The 26,249-nt window shown below is 39.6% G+C and overlaps 1 protein-coding gene across 2 annotated transcripts in view; it reads left to right on the top strand.

The window, feature by feature from the left end:
- The window catches only part of TPK1 (thiamin pyrophosphokinase 1), a 350,278-nt gene that overhangs the window by 38,519 nt on the left and 285,510 nt on the right, over window positions 1–26,249 (top strand). For both annotated transcript variants that reach the window (XM_060108529.1, XM_060108530.1), the window contains exon 3: window positions 19,797–19,868. In XM_060108529.1, the coding sequence (XP_059964512.1) occupies window positions 19,797–19,868 (72 nt within the window). The remainder of the gene's footprint in view (window positions 1–19,796; window positions 19,869–26,249) is intronic.

The raw sequence follows: 26,249 nt of genomic DNA, 5'->3' as shown, positions 1-26,249 counted from the left end.
TTCATTTGAATGAACCAAGTATAAAAATATTTTTTTTTCGTGCAAGAGGAAATTTGAACACATGGAGTAATTGATATCAAGCAATCATTTAAAAAATTTTTTGGATCTGATGATGATATTGTGGTGGTGTCTTTTAAAAAAATAACTTATCTTTTAGAGACGCATGTGGAATTATTTATGGGTGAAATGATACGATGTATAAGATTTACTTTAACAATGTTGTTTTTGTTGCCTTTGTGTTGAAAAGAGTTCTCAAAGGATGTGAACCTCACTTTTTCTTGGATTAGACATAGAGAACGGACGTGCGGACACAGGGGGAAGGGAAGGGTGCGATGAATTGGGAGATTAGGTTTGACGTAAATACACTACCATGTGTAAAAGAGATAGCTAGTGGGAACCTGCTGTATAGCACAGGGAGCTCCGCTCGGTGCTGTGTGATGGCCTAGCTGGGTGGGGTGGTGGGGGGACCGGGGGGAGGGAGGGAGGTTCAAGAGGGAGGGGGTGTGTGTATGCATGTGGCTGATTCACTTCGCTGTGGAGCAGAAACTAACACAACATTGTAAAGCAATTATACTCCAATGAAAAAAAATAAAAGTAAAAATAGGCAAAATGTCTGAACAGACTCCTCATCAAAGGAGATACACAGATGGCAAGTAAGCATATGAAGGCTGCTCTGCATCATATGTCATCTGGGAAATGTAAATTAGAACAACAATTAGATATCACTACACACCTATCAGAATGGCAAGAATCCAAAGCACCGACACCACCAAATGCTGGCAAGGATGTGGAACAACAGGAACTCATTCACTGCTGGTGGGAATGCAAAATGGTACAGTTTCCTTCCTAGTTTCCTGATAAGGGATCGAACCTGGGCCCCCTGCATTGGGAGCACGGAGTCTTAACCACTGCGCCACCAGGGAAGTCTCAGTAATTAACTTTTTTTTGATGCCGTAAATATCAAAAACTGTGAGCAACCTTAGACTTTACCCCACTTGCAAGCTAACAAGTCACAGTTTGGTGTATACTGGTAAAAACCTGAGACTCTGGGTCAGAGATGAAGGACAATTTATTACTCACAGCAGTAGCCAGAGTGCCAGTTTCCCGGACCTCGTTGCCTAGTGGATGATGGGAAGAGGGTCAGATGACAGCTTTTATGCTGTGGGTTTTAATACAGGGAAGAACCCAGATCTTATGAATATCCAATTTTTTTATCATGGGAAGTAAATGCTATGGAAGGAGATATTATCTTTATTTTGCCAGACAGTAAGGAAGCCTGTACTATGCTCTAGAGGAGACACTGTCTCTATCTTCCAAACTGTCTTGAGAAGACAGTGTGGAGCAAAAATAGTCGATACATCCCTCACAAGACATATAGAATCATGAGAGGCCCACAGAGAATGACCTTTTGGCAATATCTATTCTTTTTTTTTTTTTTTTTTTTTTCTTTTTGCGGTATGTGGGCCTCTCACTGTTGTGGCCTCTCCCGTTGCGGAGCACAGGCTCCGGATGCGCAGGCCCAGCGGCCATGGCTCACGGGCCCAGCCGCTCCGCGGCACATGGGATCCTCCCAGACCGGGGCACGAACCCTTATCCCCTGCATCGGCAGGCGGACTCTTAACCACTGTGCCACCAGGGAGGCCCGGCAATATCTATTCTTGATGAATTTGCACAAGAATACCTCACTCTGTTGGCCACTTGGGTTAATCAGAACGACAGACACTCTGACCAGCTCTGTTCAATTTATCTCATGCAAAATTTAACCAAGGGCATTACCAGTCATACTCCAAGGCAGCAGGATGAGGCCAACCTGAGCTAGACCACTCACTAGTAATAGTCCCAGGGTCAATAAAAATATAGTAAGGTTCATCAAGGCCATATTGGCCAGAGGGTGGCTTGAGTGTTGCCTACTGAACAGAGACACATGTCCATTTCAGCTTCCGCATAGTTGGTGCTGAGACTGAACAGCTGCAGCAGTTCGGTACACATGGGGATTTAGCTGAGCGGAGAGCTGCGTGAGCAGTGCCTTTGCTTCACCCTGGAGGAATAGCTGCCACTTTTCATGAAGAGCTGAGATGTACAGTTCCTAGCCGGTCCTTGAATGTACAATTTCTATTCTTATAGGAGGGTATTGGGCCCTTCCTACCTTGATAGTCATTGAATCCGAGTTGATCCATCCCTCAGTGGAAATATCAGGCCAGAGAGTCACAAGGTCAGGCAGTTAGTTTCAGCAAGACCCCAGTGGCAAGCTGAAAGCTGCTTTTTAGAAGGGAGGCAGTGGGTGACCATGGCACAGAGTCGATGAGTCTAAAACCCCAGGGTAGGTCTCTGGTTGGAGGCTGCCGCCCTTTGCTTGATGCTCTAATTGATAAAATCATCAGTCACAGAGATTATTAGGGTTGAGAGCATGCCACAGCTTGTTGGATGATTTTCAGCAGAGCCTTTTTGTTTGGGCTCAAAGGATACTGGTTTGTAGATTAGCTGATATTAAGTACCACACAGAATGCTTAAGTGTGGCACCTACTGTTTTCAGAACCCAAAGAGTCCAATAAGGTATTGGGTCCCCTTTTGGTGGTAGGGGACCGAAGATTTCCTTGACTGCCAGAGGGACTGAGTGTGAATCTGCCTACGTAATGCCAAGAAATTTAACTGGTGAAGACTCTCAGATATTGTGAGGGTTTATAGGCCGCCTTTGCAGGCAGAGGTGTGATAACACCACAGTCAGGACTGGGAGAGTGAGACTTCTGACTTGGTCACTAACGGGATCTCTTCTATAGTGAAAACTTTGGATGTCAGAGGACTCTAAATTCTCCCCGCCCCATGGCAAATAGCCTGAGGAGTTGAGGTTCCCCAGGGTGTGCCTGGCGGCCTTGCATGTGGGTGTGAGTTGATCTAGGGGCACAGGGGCCTGTGGAATAGAAAAGAAGGTGTCGGTCTCAGTCCGTGGAGGGGTCAGTTAGCGCCTCAGTGGCTGGAAGCATCGGGAGCAACAACTGGACTCAGGCTGCGGTGACCACTGTCGCCTCCAGCTCCGGTTTGCCTTTTGCACTGGCCACATGTGGCTGTTGGTTGTTGAGATGTTGCTTCTCTTCCTGCCCCTGCTGCCTTTGAGTCCTTAACAGAAGGCTGTGATTAGCCTTCTCCTGGGACTCTGTTGTTTCAGCTGGACCACGACAGGGAGAACAGACAGAGAGCAGTTTACATGTTTGACGAGCACTTCTTTACCTGCTGCTCTTTCTCATCTGGATGAATCACCTCCGGCACTTGTGGGCCAGGGAAGTACAAGCGTTTTGCACAAAATTCCTACTTTATGTTCAGATGTAGAAGCGACAGCTGTATATGGAAGAGCCCCCTGCAAGGTCTTAGCTTCAGAGGGAGACAGACATTCTGTCTTTCAAGTCTCTTGACTGTACAAGGATCCTTGAAAAGATCATCCAAAACAAAGGCAGTCAGTGCTTCACTCACAAGATGGACAGAAATACAAGCCCCTCCTGGAGAACTGTCTCCAGCAATAAGTGGCATGGATGCCGGTCACTTTCTACCGTGCTTGTGGTTTGGAGTCATTCTCTCCGTCCTGTTTTATTGTCAATATGGTCGTGTCTATCTTTTTTTTTTTTTTTTTTTTTTTTTTCAGTACGTGGGCCTCTCACTGTTGTGGCCTCTCCCGTTGCGGAGCACAGGCTCCGGACGTGCAGGCCCAGCGGCCATGGCTCACGGGCCCATCCGCTCCGCGGCATGTGGCATCGGCAGGCAGACTCTCAACCACTGCGCCACCAGGGAAGCCCAATCGTGTCTATTTTATGTCTTCTCAAATTTGCCAAAGTTTTGATTGACTGATGTTATTCTTTAACTTTTTATGTATCAGGGTTGTTACTTCAAAGTGATCCTGAACAGGGCCAGTTTCCTGAGCTTGTCTGACTGATACGCATTCAAATTTCCCTCCCCTTTGGCTTTCAGGAGCCCTGTCTTCTGGTTTCTTTTTCACTCACTGTGCCTTCTTGGTCTTCGCTAACTCCTTTTAACATCTCTCAGTGCAATTGTACAATATTCAGTAGAGGCTTTATATTTATTCATTTGAAAATAAGATTGAACCATTTATTATATGGCAGTCACCTTCTAGGCCCTGAGGCTACAGCAACAAATAAAACAGGTAAGACTCCCTCCAGCCGTGGATCTTCATACTCTGTGAGACATGTGCTGAGTATTGCATATTATTTAATCCTCACAGCTGCTCCATTATCCCCCTCCTCACTTGAGCTCTGATCTCCCATGGTGGGTGGCCCTTTTCACCTTTGGCTCTGATGCCGCAACACCCTGTGCCCCTGAAGAGATACTCACATGTACACACTTGCCAGGATCTGGCTCATCTGAATTATTCATGAAGAGGAAGAGAATAATAAGTGTATGTTTGTTGTTTTTTTGTTTTTTTTTTTTTTTGCGGTACGCAGGCCTCTCACTGCTGTGGCCTCTCCCGTTGCGGAGCACAGGCTCCGGACACGCAGGCTCAGGGGCCATGGCTCACGGGCCCAGCCGCTCCGCGGCATGTGGGATCTTCCCGGACCGGGGCACGAACCCGTGTCCCCTGCATCGGCAGGCGGACTCTCAACCACTGCGCCACCAGGGAAGCCCCAGTATAGGTATTTTTAAAGAGTACCTTACCTCACTTCCTTAATTTGTCCATTTTGTATACTGTATATAGCATTTTTTAAGGAACATCATCCACAACGTTCCTTAGAAATCAGTGACTCAGTAACCTCTGGAGGCCACAACCAAGCAGACACTGTGAATGGAAGTTACAGATAGGTAGTTGTTCTTAGTGTAAAGTATTCCCCCTCTATTAATGAAAACAACTCCCATATTTAGTGAGATCTTTATATTTTCTTCAAGCCAAAGTGTGATCATCTTCTAGAAATTTTGTATTGTGCTAGTGATTCCGGGGCATGCCACAATTATTGCAAGAGTGACAAATCCACTTGAATACCAAACGTTGCCTGTAAACTGAATGGTTGTACATGCATGCCCTTGAGATAGAGTCATTTAAATGTTTCAGTGCTTGGCATTTTTTTGTTATATGACTACTCCCAGTGAGAAGATAGTAAAAATATACATTTTTAGTAATCAAAAGGAGTTCTAAGAAATGAGTAAAATTATTCACCCCAGAGAGGGGAACTGGTTGGTAGGGGACTGCAAAGAATGACTAATGTTTCACTGTATATCCTGTTGTATCTCTTAATGTTAATTCCTCATGCATTAACTACCTACCCAAAAAATGAAATTGGAAAAAGTCCTTAGGATTTTGATGAATTGGAAACAGTTCTAGGTTACTTCCAAGAGGCTTTGCAACTCTTAGATCTATTGTTGATTATTCATGTCCAAAGGAAAGGAAAACACACACCATTATTATAGAGAGTGGAACTTGTCATAGAATTCGGTATAATCATGCTAAGAAATTGACTACATTTCAAACCTTACATTGTTCTTGGAAGATCTTGAGTATATATTTACAGGATATGTTTAAATACCATGCTTTTAAAAATGTATTATTCCAGATTTTTGCAAGTCTGGTCCCACAAAAGGCACAGCAAACAGAAAATGTTTACTTAACGAACAAAAGAAAATGATCTTTTTATATGAACTAGTGAAAGAAACTGGCCCTAGATTCTTGAGTTTACAGATATTTTATGGATTCACATTGTAAATCTGTCTTCAAAGAACAAAATTAATTTCTCTTGGTTCTAATATCTTTACCAAAAATAATAATGAGCACTCTAGGTGTTCAATATCAAATGCCAACTGCTTAATGAATTTTGGACAAAGAGGTGAATGGAATGTAAAAGCAAATCAAGAGTCTCACAGTTGGCTGACTGTGAACAAAATAACTTAGATAATTGAGTATATATTTGCTTTCAAAAATGATATTAGAAACCTGTTACCAGATTCTCAGGAAAAAAAAAAACACTACACCTTCATTTCTGCTTAAGGAGTTTATTTTTTTAAATAATATCTTCCCCAAAGAGGAGAAATCTTGAGTTGTATTTTCTCTTAATTGTATTACATTAATTGTTAATATATTTCCGTATGCCTCTTTTCTCTCTTATTCCTGCTTTTTTAATTAGTTATCTATTTTATACATATCAGTGTACGTATGTCGATCCAATTTCCCAATTCATCCCACCTTCCCCCCTTGGTGTCCATACATTTGTTCTCTACCTCTGTGTTTCTGTTTCTGCCTTGCAAACCGGTTCATCTGTACCATGTTTCTAGATTCCACATATATGCGTTAATATATGATACTTGTTTTTCTGTTTCTGACTTAGTTCACTCTGTATGACAGTCTCTAGGTCCATCCACATCTCTACAAATGACCCAATTTCATTCCTTTCTATGGCTGAGTAATATTCCATTGTAGATATGTACCACATCTTCTTTATCCATTCATCTGTTGATGGTCATTTAGGTTGCTTCCATGACCTGGCTATTGTAAATAGTGCTGCAGTGAACATTGGGGTGCATGTGTCTTTTTGAGTTATGGTTTTCTCTGAGTATATGCCCAGTAGTGGGATTGCTGGGTCATATGGTAATTCTATTTTTAGTTTTTTAAGGAACCCGCCATACTGTTCTCCATAGTGGCTCTATCAATTGACATTCCCACCAACAGTGCAAGAGGGTTCCCTTTTCTCCACACCCTCTCCAGCATTTGTTGTTTGTAGATTTTCTGATGATGCCCATTCTAACCTCTAGTGTGAGGTGATACCTCACTGTAGTTTTGATTTGCATTTCTCTACTAATTAGTGATGTTGAGCAGCTTTTCATGTGCCTCTTGGCCATCTGTATGTCTTCTTTGGTTGTATTTCCTACTTCTTGGTCATTTTGCCTTTTACTTTAGGAGCTTTCCTTAATAAATCTGTTTGTTACATCTATAATGACATTTGCAAAGATTATTTTGTTGTTTATTGGCTGTATTGAATTTGTTTAACTTGTCTGTCTCCTCTCTCTTTCTTCATTACTTTTTTCCTTCCTCCCTTCCTTGCTTTTGTTATCCTCATAATATCCTCAAATCTCTGAGGGTGTATCTATTAGAGAAGCTCTCATTTTCATCCCTGCATATCATCTTGAGGTGGTTGTTCTGTAATTCACTGATTTTTTTCCTTTAATATTCTTACTTATCCTTAAGTATCTTTGAACTTTTAAAAAGATACATTTAGTAAAGAAAGACTTCCTGATTTGGTTTAGGCTGGTGTAGATTTCCTTTGTGGTTATATGGCCTATTTTCTCCGTACAGATTCTTCCTTAAAGGAAATCTCAAAGGCAGGCCTCATGATTGGAAATGGATACATTGTAGAGGACGGGTGAATTTTTATTGCTAGTGGTGAAGTTTTTGAGGCGGTCCCTATTAAATCTGAGTCCTGAGTGGGGCTCAAGGGCGTAAGAATTTACTCTCTTCTCTACTTCTTTCAAATAAATAGTTTTAAATTTAAATGAATCCATTTTATAATTAATTTTATTGAGATATAATTTTAAATTCAAGACAGTTGGTGGTAATGATACATTGAGAAATGGATGGATGTTATTTAACTCTTTAGATTGACTAATTTTGGTGAAAAATTTTAATTTTAGGATAGATTTGGCCCTGAGGCCACACATGCCAGTCTTATTAGGTTTGTTCTTACCTTTTTATCTTACTTATTTCTCTCACACAACCTTACGTTGAGCATCTGTCTCCTGCTAGACTTCGAGATGTCTGAGGGCAGGTACAAGGTTTCTATCTCAAGTGCCTTTGTGCCAAGCTCATAAAAATGCCAAGCACAGTAAAAGACGTGTTGTATAAATAGATAGATGAGAAAAGTGAGGCCCAGAAACTGATTTTTAGGAAGCTTACAGATACATAAAGAGCATTTATTATTTGTTGAGAGCTGCAGATAAAGGTGTCTTTCAGACTTTATGGAGCCCAGGTTCATTAATGATGGCAGAAATGAAACTCAAGTCCAATATTTTATCTGTGGCTACTTCACCTTGCTCTACAAAGGAGAATTAATGAGAAATGTAGGAGGGTTGTAATAGGTCACTCTATTACATTTTGGGGTTAGACTCAGTTCTTTTGTCTCAGTGAGACTTTCCCATTTGGTAGTCAGAGATAAAGATTAGGTCTGTGATTTTTTTTTTTTTTTTTTTTTTTTTTTTTGTGGTACGCGGGCCTCTCACTGTCGTGGCCTATCCTGTTGCGGAGCACAGGCTCTGGACGAGCAGGCTCAGCGGCCATGGCTCACGGGCCCAGCCGCTCCACGGCATGTGGGATCCTCCCGGACCGGGGCACGAACCCGTGTCCCCTGCATTGGCAGGCGGACTCTCAACCACTGCGCCACCAGGGAAGCCCCTGTGATTTCTTTTATGTTGCTTCATGGTTCCTAATATACATGTTTATCAACTCCTATGTTTCCTTCCATCTCTCCCTGGTCTTCCCTTCTTTCCCTGGTCTGCCCCAAAAGAAATAATATATTTAACGTGGGAATGAGCCTACACACAGTTTTTCTTTCTGTTCCATAATCAATATGTTTTGCCATTGAGCCTAATTACTGCATCTTACTCTCTCTGCCGTAGATATTACCCCCAATTTTTCAGGCTCATTTGAGCTTCTGTTATATGTAGCTTTATCAAGATCTTTTATAGCTGTTCTCCCATTTTTCAGTCATAATTACCTCATTAAAATTTCTGACCACAAACCTTTGTGTTTTCTCGTGCTTGATTCGTTGTCTGCTACTCTTTTTGCCTTTCTCTCTGTAAAAATTGTACAGAAAAAGGAGGAAGTCCTTGCATGTATAACCATGCCCACTATAAAAGTGTTTTATTTTCACTTTCTCCCTCTTATCTAATAGGTGTTAAAGAAAAAAAATTCCAGCTATTAAAGAAAAGTAATCATTCAGTAACACTTGTTAAAGCACAGTAAGGAAGGTTTGATTCAAGGGGGAGGGGTCATGGTAATAGGTGTAGGACCACTTCAGTGGGGTCCTGCAGTGGGAGAGAGATTGAACTCAATGAGCAAGTGGGAATTTACGGCCAAGGAACAGGGTCAGTGGATGGAGAATTATTAAGAGGAAACATCAGGGGGTGAGGGGGGGATTCTGGCCAAGCCAACCTGACAGGATTCTTGCTGAAGGCAGGCCAGGGTGACCAGACATTACCAGGGGGATGGTGGAGGAAGAGGAACCCCATCAGATATTGCACAGGGCAGGTGGCAGTGAGCGGGCGGAGGGTACTTAGCAGGACTCATGCTAAAATTGGACAGTGCCAAGATAGACAAAGAGTGAGGCGTAGTTGAAAGAGTTCAGGATAGCCTGCGTAGAGTTTGGTCAATGAGAGAATCTTTGTCTCAGGTGGTGTGCCATTTGCATCTGGAGACTGTTTTTATTTTCTTGCTTGTTTGAATAACTTCAAGTTCTTGTAGGGTCTATTTTGGTTCAAAGCAACATATATATATAGACACACGTATATAAACACATGTATATAACATATAAACATATATAGTAGTTCTTTTGTATTTGAAGAAAATCAAGGTTGATCTTGAGCTTTATATTAGCTGATGTGTTCTGTTCATTGCTGATTTCAGATACAATGTACCTTGAGATTAATTGGCCATGTAGTAGTATAGAATAGTATATAAATTAACTATAATATGAAAATCCACGGTAACCATAGTAACTACTGTTACCTACGATGAGTGTCTACTCAAGTAGTCTATGAAAGTAAAATTATTTTTTGTTTTCGTGGAAACCTTTCTGCATTTGTTGGGCCCCTATGCACTAAGTCGTATCTATGCGTGAAGTAATTTCTATCTCCCATGCATTCTTTGCATTTTCTTTATTAAAAAAATTTAAATATGCAGTCTCTCATGAAATATTAACATACCCAGGGGTTTAGGAATGACCCATTTTTCCAGTTTATTTGGTACTTTATTTTTTTAATTTATTTTTTTTAAGTAATTTAATATTTATTTAATTTTTGGCTGCGTTGGGTCTTTGCTGCTGCTTGCAGGCTTTCTCCAGTTGCAGCGAGCGGGGGCCACTCCTCACTGCGGTACACGGACTTCTCATTGCGGTGGCTTCTCCTGTTGCAGAGCACGGGCTCTAGAGCTTGAGGCCTTCAGTAGTTGTGGCACATGGACTTCAGTAGTTGTGGCTCGCAGGCTGTAGAGCGCAGGCTCAGTAGTGGTGCACAGGCTTAGTTGCTCTGCGGCATGTGGGATCTTCCTGGACCAGGGCTTGAACCCGTGTCCCCTGCACTGGCAGGCAGCTTCTTAACCACTGCACCACCAGGGAAGTCCCGGTACTTTATTTTTTAAAAAATGGTTTAAAACACCTTTTTCTTTTGAAAATTTTGTTTTAGATACTATTTTAGATTACTTTTTTTAAAAAAAGGAAACCATCTACATACACAGAATTTCGAAGCAAACCAATAATTATTCTGTGTATTTTTGGTTGATATTTATTGAGCTGGTACTTTGCGCTCCATCTTGTCTAAGGCTCTTTGAAAGAAGCTTAAGACCCTCTGTTCTTGAGAAGCTTTCACTCTTGCACGCCCTCTAGCTTTTCTCTCTTTTTCCATGAGTTTTTAGAGACTTACTTTTCTGTCACATTATATAACCTTCCTTAAATTGGGATAACACTCACAATCACTGCTGTCAGCCAGGTGGCCATTCGTGACCTAGGTGTATCATTCTTCGGGTCATTATGATAAAGTCTGGCTTAGATTAGATGAAATATTACTTAAAAAATCAAAATAGTATACTCATTTTATATAATTTGAGAAACAATTTTAAAAGGTTGATAGAAGGAAAAGTACTAATATAAAGAAGAAGCTTTGCTTATATTGGTAATCAGGAAAATTTAAGACCCTGAGACGACAGGACTTTTAAATGCCGAAGTCTCCACCAAAATTGCCCTTTTTCCTTGAGATTCCTTTAATTGTCCCATCTGTTTTCTGCTTCTTCGAAGGTTCATAAGGCAGCCTGTGATTCTGCTGGAAACTCAGTGGCTGTTGATAGGTTGCTGAGAGTCTCCCACTTAGCCTTTTCTGAGTTTTTTCTAAATCAAACTCCTGGTCTCAAACTTCTTGGGTTTTGCAAGAAGTGTAGTACAAGGCAGGAAATCTACAAAGATATGGAAGGGGCAGCCTAGAGGTTAAGCCCAGAGGCTTGGGTGTGAGAGTCTGGCTTTGTTCTGCCATTTAGTCAGTCCCTTTGCTTCTCAAGCCTTAGTTTTCCCTTTAGCAAAATGGAAAAAGTAATATAGGATTTTATGGCCATAATTTGTAGCTGTTTGGGAGGAAGAAGTTTTCTTCTATCCTTCTAGGTTATTCTGGCTGGTCTAAGAATTAAATTGACAAGAGACAGATTAACAAAAGTTTAATAGAGAAGAAGAATCAAACAGAAGTTTAATAACATGTGTACATGGGAGAGATCTAGGAAAACTCACCAGAATGGCTGAAACTCTCATCTCAAATACCATCCTCAACTAAAGACAAAAGAAAGAAATTGTTGAGAGTGGATAGTAGGTAATGAGAGGTTATCAGGAAAAGCACAGTAAACACAGGGAATGTTCTTATTGTAGATTTAGGTCATTGCCGGCTCCATTTCCATCAGTTGGAGTTTTTCCTCTTCCTGGTGCCTCCAGGAAGACACCCTTACAAATGGAGATTTTTCCTTATAAATGTCAATGTTTTTCTGAAGGGTTAAGAACTACTTGGTTTTCAGAGGTTTTTCCCTGTGTGCTATTCCTGAGAAAATGACCAGCTTAAAATAATTCGTATGCCAAAGAGACCTATGTTGGGGTGGCAGACTCTATTCCCCTGCATAGGGGTTAAATGAAATAGTACATATACGATACTTTGATTTGTAACTTTTGTGTTTTCTTATCCTTGTATTCAGTGACCATGTATGGAGCATCTGCTCTGTGCCAGGCACCAACAGTGAATAAGACAAAAAAAACTGAGTGTCCTCTTTGAGGTTTTTTCCTAGTGGGGGAGGATCTAAGTACTTGGTACATAATAAGCATTCGGCAAATGTTACCCCATTGTATAAGAAGTTACTGTATAACACAGTTTAACAGTAGAGCTTGCCGTATGATAAAATCATGGCACCTTATTATTCTCTTTGGGCTGACAGTACTTGGGGAAAGGAGAGTTCTAATTATCTCCTCACACATCCCTACAATGGCTCCTGCTTCATCAGGGCTCAAACGAAGGAACTGCCAAGAGTTTCAGATGGCAGCTTGCTGTGCTGGCACTTACTATTCAGATGCTAATGGAATAAATTCTTTGGCTTTTATACTTGGGAGCAGATTGTATCTGTCTTCTTTAGATTTCATTCATAATCTTATTCGCAAGTTCCTTTTAGCTTGTTAGAGAGGTCTGTAATTTTAGGATCATGAGTTGATTAACAAAAATAATGTTAAGAACTATTTCATTTTAACTTCAGTGTGTCAAGTCTGAAGAAGTCATTCACAATCTTACAGCTATCTGGAACACCTTGACATCGCTCTAAGCAATGCCAATAGTAGCCATATCATTAAGAAAACCCAACAACAACAATTATTTGAGTCTTCAGAATCTCCAGCTGCAATTATCGGGGAAGGGAAAATGGTGAGCATTATAACTTAAAATGGCCTAAAATATATTTTACTTTGGGGCTGCCACTTCTCTCTCTCTCTAGGTTTTTCTACTGCCGTTATCTCTGTTAAAAGATAAACGGAAGCACATTAACATTTGCAAGAGTTTATTTGAGCAGACATTTATTTGCATCAGGCAGCCCCTGATTCGTAGTTAGTGATTGGCTGTTCTTAAATTTCATTTTCTCGGGTGACGGCATATTTACAGTTGACTCTGGCTTAGGTTCGCATTTGCTTACACAGGCTAAGGAGGCCTTAGAGCCATCCCAGTCTCATGGCCTCCTTGTCTAACACCTCTTTCCCCCATTCACCGCGTTGGCTACTTTTTTGTGTGTCTGACCCCTTTTGGCATTTGGTATTTTCTCTGCCTGGAATGCCCCGCCTCTTCTGCCCAGGGCATTCATACTCACCTTCATGACGGCTGGAGTGCATCTTCTGTGACACCCCTGTCCCCCTGGGGATTTTTGTTTCCCCTCCTGTGGGATTTCACTGTTTTAGCGCATTGGGTTTGCTTTGTTTAATCGGTTGTTCTTTGCACTGTTTTGGGACTTATTTTCCTCATTGGCCACAAAACATGAATAGCCGTCTTAATACCATCAGCTCTTTCATGGCATCACAGGGAAATAATGGCTTTTAAATATAAACATACGTTTCTGTTAGAAAAGCAGAGAACAGTACGATCATTCTCTGTTAATACCCTAGTGTCTTTTATCCTGGCACCTTAATTCCATAAACTTCAACTGATTTATTTATAAACGTCATACAACTCACAAATATTCATGATGTTGGTGTAGAATAATAGGAAGGGTAGCTTAAATACAGGTTTTAATTGCAACCGTGAATTGTAAGATGCACCATTTTTAAAGATGCCATTAAAAAGGGGGAAAAAATGACAAACTCTGACACAGTGCGAAGATACCACTGATTCTAAAATACATTTTGAATGCATCCTAAACTGCATTTTAGAAATGCTAAAATGTACAAAAACGTTCATTTTTAAATAGGTGAAATGGGGTCATGTTATACCTTCTAAAAAGATTTAAGAACTCCATTGAGGAACAAAATGTAAAATTGGTTTCCATTTGGTTTCCTTTCCTTCATTTGCCTTTTGGTAGATGTGTGTATCTACCCGAATCATTAATGAGCAGGGAAGTCATCAAATGCCAGATGGCTGGAAGATGGAGGACTGATTGTTCAGAGGATCTGGGCACCCATCAGATTACCTAATCTGCTTTCATAATATTAGACATAACCTACAAATAAACAGAGTAAGACAGTTGCGAGTAGAGAGTTGATTTGTCATGCATGTTCATAAAAGTTTTGAATAAATTCTCATCGTGTTTGAAAAACTTTGAATTACAAGACATTTTATGAGAAACACTGCAAGTTGCCCTGCAAAAGGATTTGGAGCTAAAACTAACATTGGATTCATATTGAGAAATGAGTTCTTTTGCTTCAGAATCTCATGTGATTGCTCGGTACAAAGGTTAGTTGTAAGAGCCTGAAGATTAGTTGCATTTGACTTGATTCAGCTAATATGTCAAGATTCGTCATGTGCTAGGTGGAGATAAGGAAACCCTGGTAATGGTTTGGTTATTCTCTAGGTTTCTGCCAGCTTTTACATGCTGTACTTTGGCAACTTGTTGATTGTCTTGTATTAATATTGAAGTCATAGAGGACTATGGGCGTGGCACCAACTCTCCTCCTTTGAGCTAATGTGTAGTGGGATGGGCAGTGGACTCAATGATAAGAGGTCTAAGTCTAGCCTCACCTCAACTTCTGGCAACAGTGAACTGTTTAAATCTTAACTATCTCACTGGGCCTTGAGTTCTTTGGATGTTGACTTCTTTTTGATGATGAGGTTAAAAATAATGATATTCACCCTTTTTCTCTTCATGATCTCAGTCTGTTACTTTTATAATGCCATCGAAATAGAATTCAGTTTGTATCTGGTTTAGAACTGGACCATATACTCCATTAAGTGAGGGGCACGAATATTGAGGCTGCCCTCGTTTGTTCTTTACAGTAAAAAAAGAAAAAAAAAAATTCCAAGATTGTGTTTCTGTTCATACAGGGTATGGTGACATTAGAAGCAATTTTGTAAGACACAAAGTCTTACAGATTAATTGGGAAGAAATAGACTCACAGACATAGAAAACAAACAGTGGTTACCAAAGGGGAAAGCTGGGTGGGAGAGGGATAAATTAAGAATTTGGGAACATACAGACACTACTATGTATACAACAGGTAACCAACAAGGACCTACTATATAGCAGGGAACTATATTCTATAACTTGTTACAACCTATAATGGAAAAGAATCTCAGAAAGAAATATATATATATATAGATATATAATCTGAATCACTTTGCTGTACACCTGAAACTAACACAACATTGTAAATCAACTATACTGCAATAAAAATTTAAAAAAATAATAAATTGATTAAAGGTTAATTGGGAAGAAATTTGGAACGCTGTAAAATTATGACGGTTAGGTTTGTGTACAAGTGTGTATGGTTAGTTGTAGGGTACCTATTTTAGTGATACAGGAAACAGCACAGTGAGTGGTTTTTAAAGTTTATGTTAGAAAGCAGTTATTTCATGACTTCTTTGTGCCAGGGCCTAGGCTAAATTTTGAAGAGAAAAGGGATGAGTAAATTATTTTTTCTACATGCCTAAAGTGTATCAGCTGGTGTTGAGTAAGAAGCATATAACAATTATTAGCAGAAGGAATAAAATATTATGGTTTTTAGGTGAGAATGATTAATGGGGGGGAAAGGGAGAGAGGTTGGAAAAAAGAAAGTAAAATATTTTCTCTAAGTTGTGAAAGATAAAGTCCTTGCCAGGGGCAAAAAGCTGTGTTTGTAGAGTATTTATTTACTTGGTGTCAGGCCCCATACTCAGCTGTGTGTTATATCTCCCTGGATCTTCCATACTTGGTGGGCTCAGAGTTGGTAAATCAGTTACTCAAATATCACAAACCACACAGCCAATAAGTGGGCTTATTAGAATTCTCTAAAGCCCAGCCTACTAGGGATTAGTAATCATGAGGGTTTTGAACGTAAAGTAAATGCCAAACTGACTTTACCTAGTTATAATTTTCAGAGTAGTCTAGATTAAAAAAGGAAAGAATATCAGATCCTAGTACCTAAATATCTCTATGTATAGAAATAGACTAACATAAATGTTATGTATAGAAATTGATTATTGATAGCATCATTAGTAAATCATAAATGTGCTATAAATTTTCAAATGGCTTCATTCTTTGCAAATGTGCTTTCACAGATAATACCTTAATGAAAGTATGAGTTTAGAGGAGCAGTAAGGTGGGTAATAATGCTTTTCCCCTTCATCAGATGGTTCTTTGAGCCACAAAAATACTGAGTTCACATATCAAAGAATCAGTGACAGAGAGGAGTTTGCTCGTTCATTTACATACACATACAATACTGTCAAATGCCTCCTCTAGCACTGCAGATCTTGCCAAAGATTAAAGGACCATTGGTTTATCCAAATTATTAACTCCTTGCCATTAACATTATATTGAGCACTTATCGTGTGCCAGGCTATGAATCTCTTATCCCTGTTGAATGAATGGATGAGTTAAAGTCTTCCTGTGTTTCGATGCTTGCTTTCTCTTTGTCTTCTCCAGTTCTCCTCTAGATCATCTTTACCATAACCCAGCCTGGACCATGGTCATTGCGTTAATTAAAATTCAGTTTCTCTCTACAGAACAGTGAAACCCCAAATACTTGGCTTAACTAAAATAAGAGTTTAGTTTTTTCTCATATAAAAGAAGTCTGGAGCCAGGCATTGAAGTGCTGGGTGGAGGCTTCATGGCATCATCAGGGACCCAGGGACCCAGGCTCTTCCAGGCTGTTGCCCTTGTTCTTAGGATCCCAAGTGACTGCTAGACTTTCATTCATTCATCAGTCTTGCTCCAGATGGCAGGATGGAGGAGGAAAAGCAGCAGAAGGAAAGGCCCCCTCCACTTTATGGAGCCCCCATAGAAGTAACATATAAAGCTCTTCTGTGTATCTTCTTGGCCAGAACTTAGTCTTATGACTCAATTTTGCTGCAAAGGAGTCTGAGAGATGGTTTTTCACCTGGACAGTGATGTGCCCAGTAAGACAAAAAACAGAAAAGCAAACAAAGTAAAAACCAAAACCCAAAAAGCCCCTCAGGTTTGTGTTGTTAAAGAAGAGGAGAATGAATATCGTGAGACAGTCACTGGTCTCTGCCGCGGTCGTTCCCTCTAACGCTGCCCGAAGATGCCTCCTTGCCTCCCTTCACCTCTTGACCAGCGATGTTGCCACTTCTCAGACCAGCTGTCATCACCGTCTTACTTGTTTACACCGATTCCTATTTCTACTCCCAGAGGAGTCTAGATTAGAAAAGGAAAGAACATAAGACCCTAGGACCTAAATATCTTTATGTATATAATTTGTCATGCTGTAGTTGCCAACCCAGAGTGTTAGAAGTTATATGACTGGTTTAAACCATCTCTGATTTAACGCAATATTTATTGTGTCTTTAACGGTTTCCTGTGTTATTGTTAAGCCAGAGATCTAAGATTTAGATTCAATACGAATAAACTAGCTGGCCTGCCCTAAAAAAAAAAAAAAAAAAAAAAAAGAATTGGTGGGAAAAGTCCTGAGTTATAGGCAGATCTGATGTCCTATGCCTGTTAGTCAACCCCAACTGAATTCCTGTTTTTCAACCTGTGGACTGTCGGCTCCTGTAGTCTGTTTCTTACAGCAGTCGTTTTAAATGTTGCATTTGACTTCCATATCTTCACTTTGGTTCTTGTTTACTTTCTTATAAATAAATTGACCGTACTCTGCCTCTACCTCAATTTTGCATGTCTCTGTGATAGGTCATCCTGTGCCTCAATCTCAACACCTGTTTTTATCAATAGTATGTAAGCCACAGGGCAGGGGGAAGGGGGGAGGGAGTGTTCATTCCTGAACAAGACTACTTTGTGTTCTATATATACCTGTTAAATGAATAAATAGATCATTTCCCTTCTCTCTCTTACCTCCGTCCTCCTAATTCGAATATAATATTTTCTGTATTTTTTTTTTTTTTTTTTTTCTTTTTGCGGTATGTGGGCCTCTCACTGCCGTGGCCTCTCCCATTGCGGAGCACAGGCTCCGGATGCGCAGGCCCAGCGGCCATGGCTCACGGGCCCAGCCGCTCCGCGGCATATGGGATCCTCCCAGACCGGGGCACGAACCCGCATCCCCTGCATCGGCAGGCGGACTCTTAACCACTTGCGCCACCAGGGAGGCCCTATTTTCTGTATTTCAAATAACTTCTCTGGACTTTGCTGACTTTTCCCTCCATTTCTCACAGTTCAGTTTTTATTTTTTAAGAAGACGCATCTCTCAGTTTTCTAACTCCTTGTTCTCTTTACTATCTTGAGGCTGCCTCTGTGAATTTTTAGACTTTTCTTTGAGATTTTCCCACCCTCGTTGGCCTTTTCTCATTGTCTAGTCTGTGTGACGTCTCCTTAGCGTGCTGTGTTATCGATGGCACATTCCTGGAATTACCCTCTTAGTTCTTTTACCTTTCTGGCTTTTTCTTCTGTATTTCCTTTGTTGACGTCCTTCTGTTTTGTAACGGTGAGCAAAACATGACGATTTTGTGTTCGTAATTTGTTCTTTTCTCTCTCTGCTCTTTCTTTGTAGTATCTCAGCTTGTGTCTGTGCTTTGACCTTTAGCTATCATCTCTGTATGGATGATCCCCCGACATACATAAATTGCCTTTACTACTCATTTCTCTATCACTCTAAATACTTCGTGGTGCCTCAGTTGAAATTCCTCCATCATCCTAAACAGCATGTCTAAAATCTGGGATGTTAGTATTCATGTCTTAGGTGTACGTCATTAGCGTGTTGCTTCCTAAACTTTCCACAGTAACAGTCCTACTGGCAAAGGATAGCAGCTTCCTGTGTGTTGTTTTCCTTGTCTGGAATACCCTTTGCTTTATTCTGTCCAGCTACTTCTTTTTAAGATCAAGTTCAAAAATCTGCATATCACAAAGATTTCTAGGATGTCACCAGACCTTACTGACTTTCTAGGCTTTGAACTTCTGCCACATTCATTTATCTGTTACCCAGCACTCCTCATATCCTTGTGTTGTACTGTCCCAGCACTCCTCATATCCTTGTGTTGTACTGTATTGTGGAGTAAATCGTCTTTATTATAAATGTCTTATCTCGCAGATACCCTGTAATCTTATTCCTCTTTGCACTTCTAGTGCCTGGTATATAGTCGGCACTTAATAACGTTTGCCGTGGATGATGCCATCCCCTTTTCATTTCCTTATCTTGTTCCATTTCGAACACTGAGATTGCTTTTTAAAAAAGTTAATTTTTCTTATCACCAAACAACATTTCTTTCCATAAATGAAATGGAGTGCTTGGACTCAGCTGAATGACAGATTTCCAACAGCCTGATTGCTTTCTGCTTTGCACTCTTTACAGTACATTATAAAAGGCTTGAAATGATTGTTGGAGAAGTAACTCTTTTCCATCTTTCTTAGTCTTTTGAGGGTCATCTAAAAACTTGGAATAAAAGAGTCATGAAAAGAACTAGTAGGATTTTGTGGAAACAGAGTTTTATATTGGAGAGTTCAAGATAACTCGGGGTGGAGGGAGAGAAGGAAAGTGAAGGAGAGAATATGAATAAATGAGGATGAAAATGCACGTGAAAGTACACGCCCATCAGACCCACACTGCTTGGCAAACAGCGTCAAGATAATAGCAGACCAGCCAGGTAGAAGGGTACTTGAATCAAAGTGTTACATATATCAAAAGACTAAGAATTCATATCAAGGGCATTTTGGCTGCACACCCTATACAAAAAGAAGCGTACCCAATTGTCTTTATAATAAACTATTTTTATGATAAATTCCTCAGCAATATAGTAATGTGATGGACATATTGACTAAAGTAGATCCAATTAACCTATGGTATCTTTTAAAATTCAGGTGTAAGAAATTAGCTGTGATTAAACTTTAGCTCCGTGTAGACTGCAGATCTGGTCTATGAGAGTATGATTCCAGACTCATATGAGGGGAATGAAAGACTTGGTTCACTTGTTTACTTTATTTTGTTTTTTTTTCCCCATAGGGAGTTTGAAATACTGCCTTGTGATTCTGAATCAGCCTTTGGACAAATGTTTTCGTCATCTTTGGCGCAAAGGTAACCTTAATTAGCATTTATATTTCTTTGCTTTCTTACTCTACTTGGGACTAATGTGACTGTTAAATATCCCAGAACCCAGCTGGAATACCAAAAAGTGGAATTTAAAATAAGGTGATTTAATTATTGAGTTATCAGAAGAATCCTTTTTTTTTTTTTTTTTTTTTTTTTTGTGGTACCCGGGCCTCTCACTGTTGTGGCCTCTCTTGTTGTGGAGCACAGGCTCTGGACGCGCAGGCTCAGCAGCCATGACTCACAGGCCCAGCCGCTCCGCGGCATGTGGGATCCTCCCGGACCGGGGCACGAACCCGCGTCCCCTGCATCGGCAGGCAGACTCTCAACCACTGCACCACCAGGGAAGCCTAGGAGAATCTATATTTGCTTCTCCGTTAACCTGTTTATACATGTGGTTTCCACAGTGTGGACCTCCAAGGACAGAATTACAATATAACATCACTCTATTGCATATCATAACTACTGTATGGATGTTTATCCTGAGTACTTAACAAGTATTTGTTCAAGTGTAAATATTTTTGGCGCCAGTGACGGCACAAAGCATCCACAAACCTCCCTCATTCGGGCATTCAATAATTAGGTATCTGCAGGGTGACTGGATTTGCAACATTAAAACAGAAGACATGTTGCCAATATATTAGAATCTCTAGGGATTCTGAAAAATATAGTTAAAAATGGAATAGTTTCACAAAATTAAACTCCTGTGAGATTTCATGTCAAAAATAGGTATTAACTCTTTTATATTATTCTTTGATTTTTATGGAATGAACTCAAGAAAGTGATGTTAAATACCATTTGCTGTTTTGAACCTTTGCTCTTCTTTAATGAAATCTTGAGATTTTTTTCAAAGGGATCCTTCTGCTATGTTATCAGTGTAAGTTTTGGGTCAAATGATAGGCAGAAGAACATGCTTTGTGATATACTGAAGCATATTCCTGATCCTGTCTCATCAGCCCAGAATTCTTTAGTTATTCTCATCATTAAGGTTGTGTGTCTTAGAATGCAAATGTATTATGTTAATAAGCTCACATCTGGACAAAGGTAGTTGTGATTCTAGAGGGAATAAATCATTATACATGATTTTGTGAAAAGAATTTTTCTTGTCCAGTAGGATCACGATGAAAACTCTTGGTATTCTAAACTTAGCCATCTTTAAGTTAGGTAATGTAAACTTTCACATTATAGTTGTACTAACATTGCCCTCACAGACAATTACTTAACTATTATCTTTCATAGCACTTACTACTCATTTACTTGTAATTAGGTAGTTATTTGGGTACCATAAGGCCAAAAGGTCTTTTTTGTCACTTTATCTCTATTGCCTAGTGCTGTGTCTGGCACATAATTGCTTAGTAATTACAAGGAATAAAAGAGAGAATTTAATATGGTTGATATTGCTATTAAATACCAGAGCAAACTGCTTAGGCACATCTTTTCTACCTGAACTTATTACATCAGGTTTTATGATGATTTTAGGAGAGTGTGTGAGCAACTGTGTTTTACTGCAAACATTAGAAATAGACAAAATATTCATTGATAGGAACTGTTGGAAACCTTGGATAATGAAAACCACATCTTAAGGCTCATATTTTGGGGAGTTAATGGTCCTGTTTTGCACGTAGCATGAAATGATGTAGATTTTTGAGCTGATTGAAGTTCTTCATCTCATTAGTTTTTCTGCAGTGAATTTGATCTGAAAACGTCTCAGGCCTGACATTCGCCCGCTAATCATTTGATTTGCATAAAAAAATGAACACTTGGTTAGTATGTATCAATATACATGAAGAAAAGTAAAGGTATCTAAAGTGTCTTGTGTACTGAAATGGTTAGATAATTCTCATTTCCAAAATAACTTTTCTTTAGGTTATTGAAATGTTAAATTCTTTCATATATGCTTCTAGGATAATTCTTGGCATTTTGGAGCCATGAACCATTATAAAAATCAGATCTGTTAACAAAGCCTAAGGAATACGTTTTTTGTGAGTCTCTTATAACAGAGGCTGTGGGTTTATGTTTGTGTTGCTGCTCTTCCAAGTAAAGGCAATGAAACAGGGAAACTCTGAGCTTGAGTTGTTGCTTTTCACAACAGAGAGAGCCCCAGAAAAAAGCAGCAGCGTGGGTTTGGGAGGGAAGTCAGCATTGTGGTTTGGGATTTCATTTCAGCAACTAAGTCATGGCTGGGGGCTGCCATGCTGTTCCTGTTGAGCTCATATCTACAACATTTTCTGTAATTTCTGTGGATGTGAAGATTTGGCAGGAGCAGAAATTAAGGGGTGGAAGCTGGACTGCTAGACTAAAACACAGAAAAATTTGAAGGCTGCTACACAATATAAGTCTCTTATATAAAATCTGTATTTTACCTTTAACCTATAAGCCAAGGGCTTCTGTTGAGTAGGTATTTCCTGAGATTCGTTTCAGGGGAAAGACTACTTTGAAGGTTTTATTTTCTTCCTGCAGTGTTTAAGTGGCATGTTATAAAGTCTAGTTTAAATGACTAAAGGAGGGATTCAAGGGAGATTAAGATTATAAAAGTTTTTGAGTGTGTTTTCCCTTTAGTGCATCGTGAAGATTTAATGATTTTCTTGGTCACAAGCCTTGGAATAATAACCCTACGTGTCTAGCGTTTTGTACTCTGGGTTTAATCTGGGGACATAAAGTAAGTATTTGGTAGGTAGGTAGATAGATAAAATGACAGAAGTATAGTTAGTGAGTATCTCACTAACTTTCTGTAGCAATCAGAGATTATTGGCCTTTGTGACTATTGCCCTCAGATTTCTTAACCTCTTTTTTTTGGGGGGGGGGAGGAAAGGGCACAGTCATGAACTGTCTATAAAAGACTGAAATGTATACCCTTTTTAGCAATATGCAGTGAGTCATAAAAGAAAGCGTATTTCTTTGAATTGTGTAATTCCACTTCTAGGAATTCATCCTGAGCGGAGGGTGGGGGGAAACAACCAAAGACGTAAACAAAGGTTTACAAGCAAGAAACTCAACATTATTAACGATGGGAAAAAACTGGAAATAACCTAAATGTCCAGCAAAAAGGGTGTGACAAAATACAGCATGGAATATCCATCATGAGGAATATTAACACAAACCTCCAAAACTGCATTTCTGAAATTGGTTTTTTTAATCATTTAATTAATTAATTAATTTTTGAAATTTAATTTTATTTTTTTATATAGCAGGTTCTTATTAGTCATCCATTTTATACACATCAGTGTATACGTGTCAATCCCAATCTTCCAGTTCAGCACACCACCACCCCCACACCCTCTGCTTTCCCACCTTGATGTCCATACGTTTGTTCTCTACATCTGTGTCTCAACTTCTGCCCTGCAAACTGGTTCATCTGTACCATTTTTCTAGGTTCCACATATATACGTTAATATACGGTATTTGTTTTTCTCTTTCTGACTTACTTCACTCTCTATGACAGTCTCTAGATGCATCCATGTCTCTACAAATGACCCAATTTCGTTCCTTTTTATGGCTGAGTAATATTCCATTGTATGTATGTACCACATCTTCTTTATCCATTCACCTGTCGATGGGCATTTAGGTTGCTTTCATGTCCTGGCTATTGTAAATAGTGCTTCAGTGAACATTGGGGTGCATGTGTGTTTTTGAATTATGGTTTTCTCTGGGTATATGCCCAGTAGTGGGATTGCTGGACCATATGGTAATTCTATTTTTAGTTTTCTAAGGAACCTCCATACTGTTCTCCATAGTGGCTGTATCAATTTACATTCCCACCAACAGTGTAAGAGGGTTCCCTTTTCTCCACATCCTCTCCAGCATTTGTTGTTTGTAGATTTTCTGATGATGCCCATTTAACTGGTGTGAGGTGATACCTCATTGTAGTTTTGATTTGCATTTCTCTAATAATTAGTGATGTTGAGCAGCTTTTCATGTGCTTCTCGGCCATCTGTATGTCTTCTTTGGAGAAATGTCTATTTAGGTCTTCTGCCCATTTTTGGATTGGGTTGTTTGTTACGTTAATATTGAGCTGCATGTGCTGTTTATATATTTTGGAGATTAATCCTTTGTCCGACGAGTCGTGTGCAAATATTTTCTCCCATTCTGAGGGTTGTCTTTTCATCTTGTTTATGGTTTCCTTTGCTGTGCAAAAGCTTTTAAGTTTCATTAGGTCCCATTTGTTTATTTTTGTTTTTATTTCCATTACTCTAGGAGGTGGATCAAAAAAGATCTTGCTGTGATTTACGTCAAAGAGTGATCTTCCTATGTTTTCCTCTAAGAGTTGTATAGTGTCTGGTCTTACATTTAGGTTTCGAATCCATTTTGAGTTTATTTTTGTGTATGGTGTTCGGCAGTGTTCTAATTTCATTCTTCTACACGTAGCTGTTCAGTTTTCCCATCACCACTTATTTTTTTATTTTTTATTTTTTTTGCGGTATGTGGGCCTCGCGCTGTTGTGGCCTCTCCTGTTGCGGAGCGCAGGCTCAATGGCCATGGCTCACGGGCCCAGCCGCTCCGCGGCATGTGGGATCTTCCCAGACCGGGGCACGAACCCGTGTCCCCTGCATCGGCAGGCGGGCTCTCAACCACTGCGCCACCAGGGAAGCCCCCATCACCACTTATTGAAGAGACTGTCTTTTCTCCATTGTATATCCTTGCCTCCTTTGTCATAGATTTGTTGATCATAGGTGCATGGGTTTATCTCTGGGCTCTTTATCTTATTCCATTGATCTATATTTCTGTTTTTGTGCCAATACCATATTGTCTTGATTACTGTAGCTTTGTAGTATACTCTGAAGTCAGGGATCCTGATTCTTCCAGCTCGGTTTCTTTCCCTCAAGACTGCTGTGGCTATTTGGGTTCTTTTGTGTTTCCATACAAATTGTGAAATTTTTTGTTCTAGTTCTGTAAAAAATGCCATTGGTAATTTGATAAGGATTGCATTGAATCTGTAGATTGCTTTGGGTAGTATAGTCATTTTCATAATATTGATTCTTCCAATCCAAGAACATGGTATAGCTCTCCATCTGTTGGTATCATCCTTAATTTCTTTCATTAATGTCTTATAGTTTTCTGCATACAGGTCTTTTGTCTCCCTAGGTAGCTTTATTCCTAGGTATTTTATTCTTTTTTGTTGCAGTAGTAAATGGGAGTGTTTCCTTAATTGCTCTTTCAGATTTTTCATCATTAGTATATAGGAATGCAAGAGATATCTGTGCATTAATTTTGTATCCTGCAACTTTACCAAATTCATTGATTAGCTCTAGTAGTTTTCTGGTGGCATCTTTAGGATTCTCTATGTATAGTATCATGTCATCTGCAAACAGTGGCGGTTTTACTTCTTCTTTTCCAATTTGTATTCCTTTTATTTCTTTTTCTTCTCTGATTGCTGTGGCTAAAACTTCCAAAACTATGTTGAATAATAGTGGTGAGAGTGGACATCTTTGTCTTGTTCCGGATCTTAGAGGAAATTCTTTCCATTTTTCACCATTGAGAATGATGTTTGCTGTGGGTTTGTCATATATGGCCTTTATTATGTTGAGGTAGGTTCTCTCTATGCCCACTTTCTGGAGAGTTTTTATCATAAATGGGTGTTGAATTTTGTCAAAAGCTTTTCCTGCATCTATTGAGATGATCATATGGTTTTTATTCTTCAATTTGTTACTATGGGGCATCACATTGATTGGTTTGCGTATATTGAAGAATCCTTGCAGCACTGGGATAAATCCCACTTGATCATGGTGTATGATCCTGTTAATGTGTTGTTGGATTCTGTTTGCTAGTATTTTGTTGAGTATTTTTGCATCTCTATTCATCAGTGATATTGGTCTGTAATTTTCTCTTTTTGTAGTATCTTTGTCTGGTTTTGGTATCAGGCTGGTGGTGGCTTCATAGAATGAGTTTGGGAGTTTTCCTTCCTCTGCAATTTTTTGGAGGAGTTTGAGAAGGATGGATGTTAACTGTTCTCTAAGTGTTTGATAGAATTCACCCATGAAGCCACCTGGTCCTGGACTTCTGTTTGTTGGAAGATTTTTAACCACAGTTTCAATTTCATTACTTGTGATTGGTCTGTTCATATTTTCTACCTCTTCCTGGTTCAGTCTTGGAAGGTTATACCTTTCTAAGAATTTGTCCATTTCTTCCAGGTTGTCCATTTTATTGGCATAGAGTTGCTTGTAGTATTCTCTTAGGATGCTTTGTATTTCTGCGGTGTCTGTTGTGACTTCTCCTTTTTCATTTCTAATTTTATTGATTTGAGTCCTCTCCCTCTTTTTCTTGATGAGTCTAGCTATGGTTTATCAATTTTGTTTATCTTCTCAAGGAACCAGTTTTTAGTTTTATTGATCTTTGCTATTGTTTTCTTTGTTTCTATTTCATTTATATCTG

The sequence above is a fragment of the Mesoplodon densirostris genome, chromosome 9, assembly GCF_025265405.1.
Source record: "Mesoplodon densirostris isolate mMesDen1 chromosome 9, mMesDen1 primary haplotype, whole genome shotgun sequence".
Classification (NCBI taxonomy): Eukaryota; Metazoa; Chordata; class Mammalia; order Artiodactyla; family Ziphiidae; genus Mesoplodon; species Mesoplodon densirostris.
This window is presented reverse-complemented; position numbering and strand designations above follow the sequence as displayed.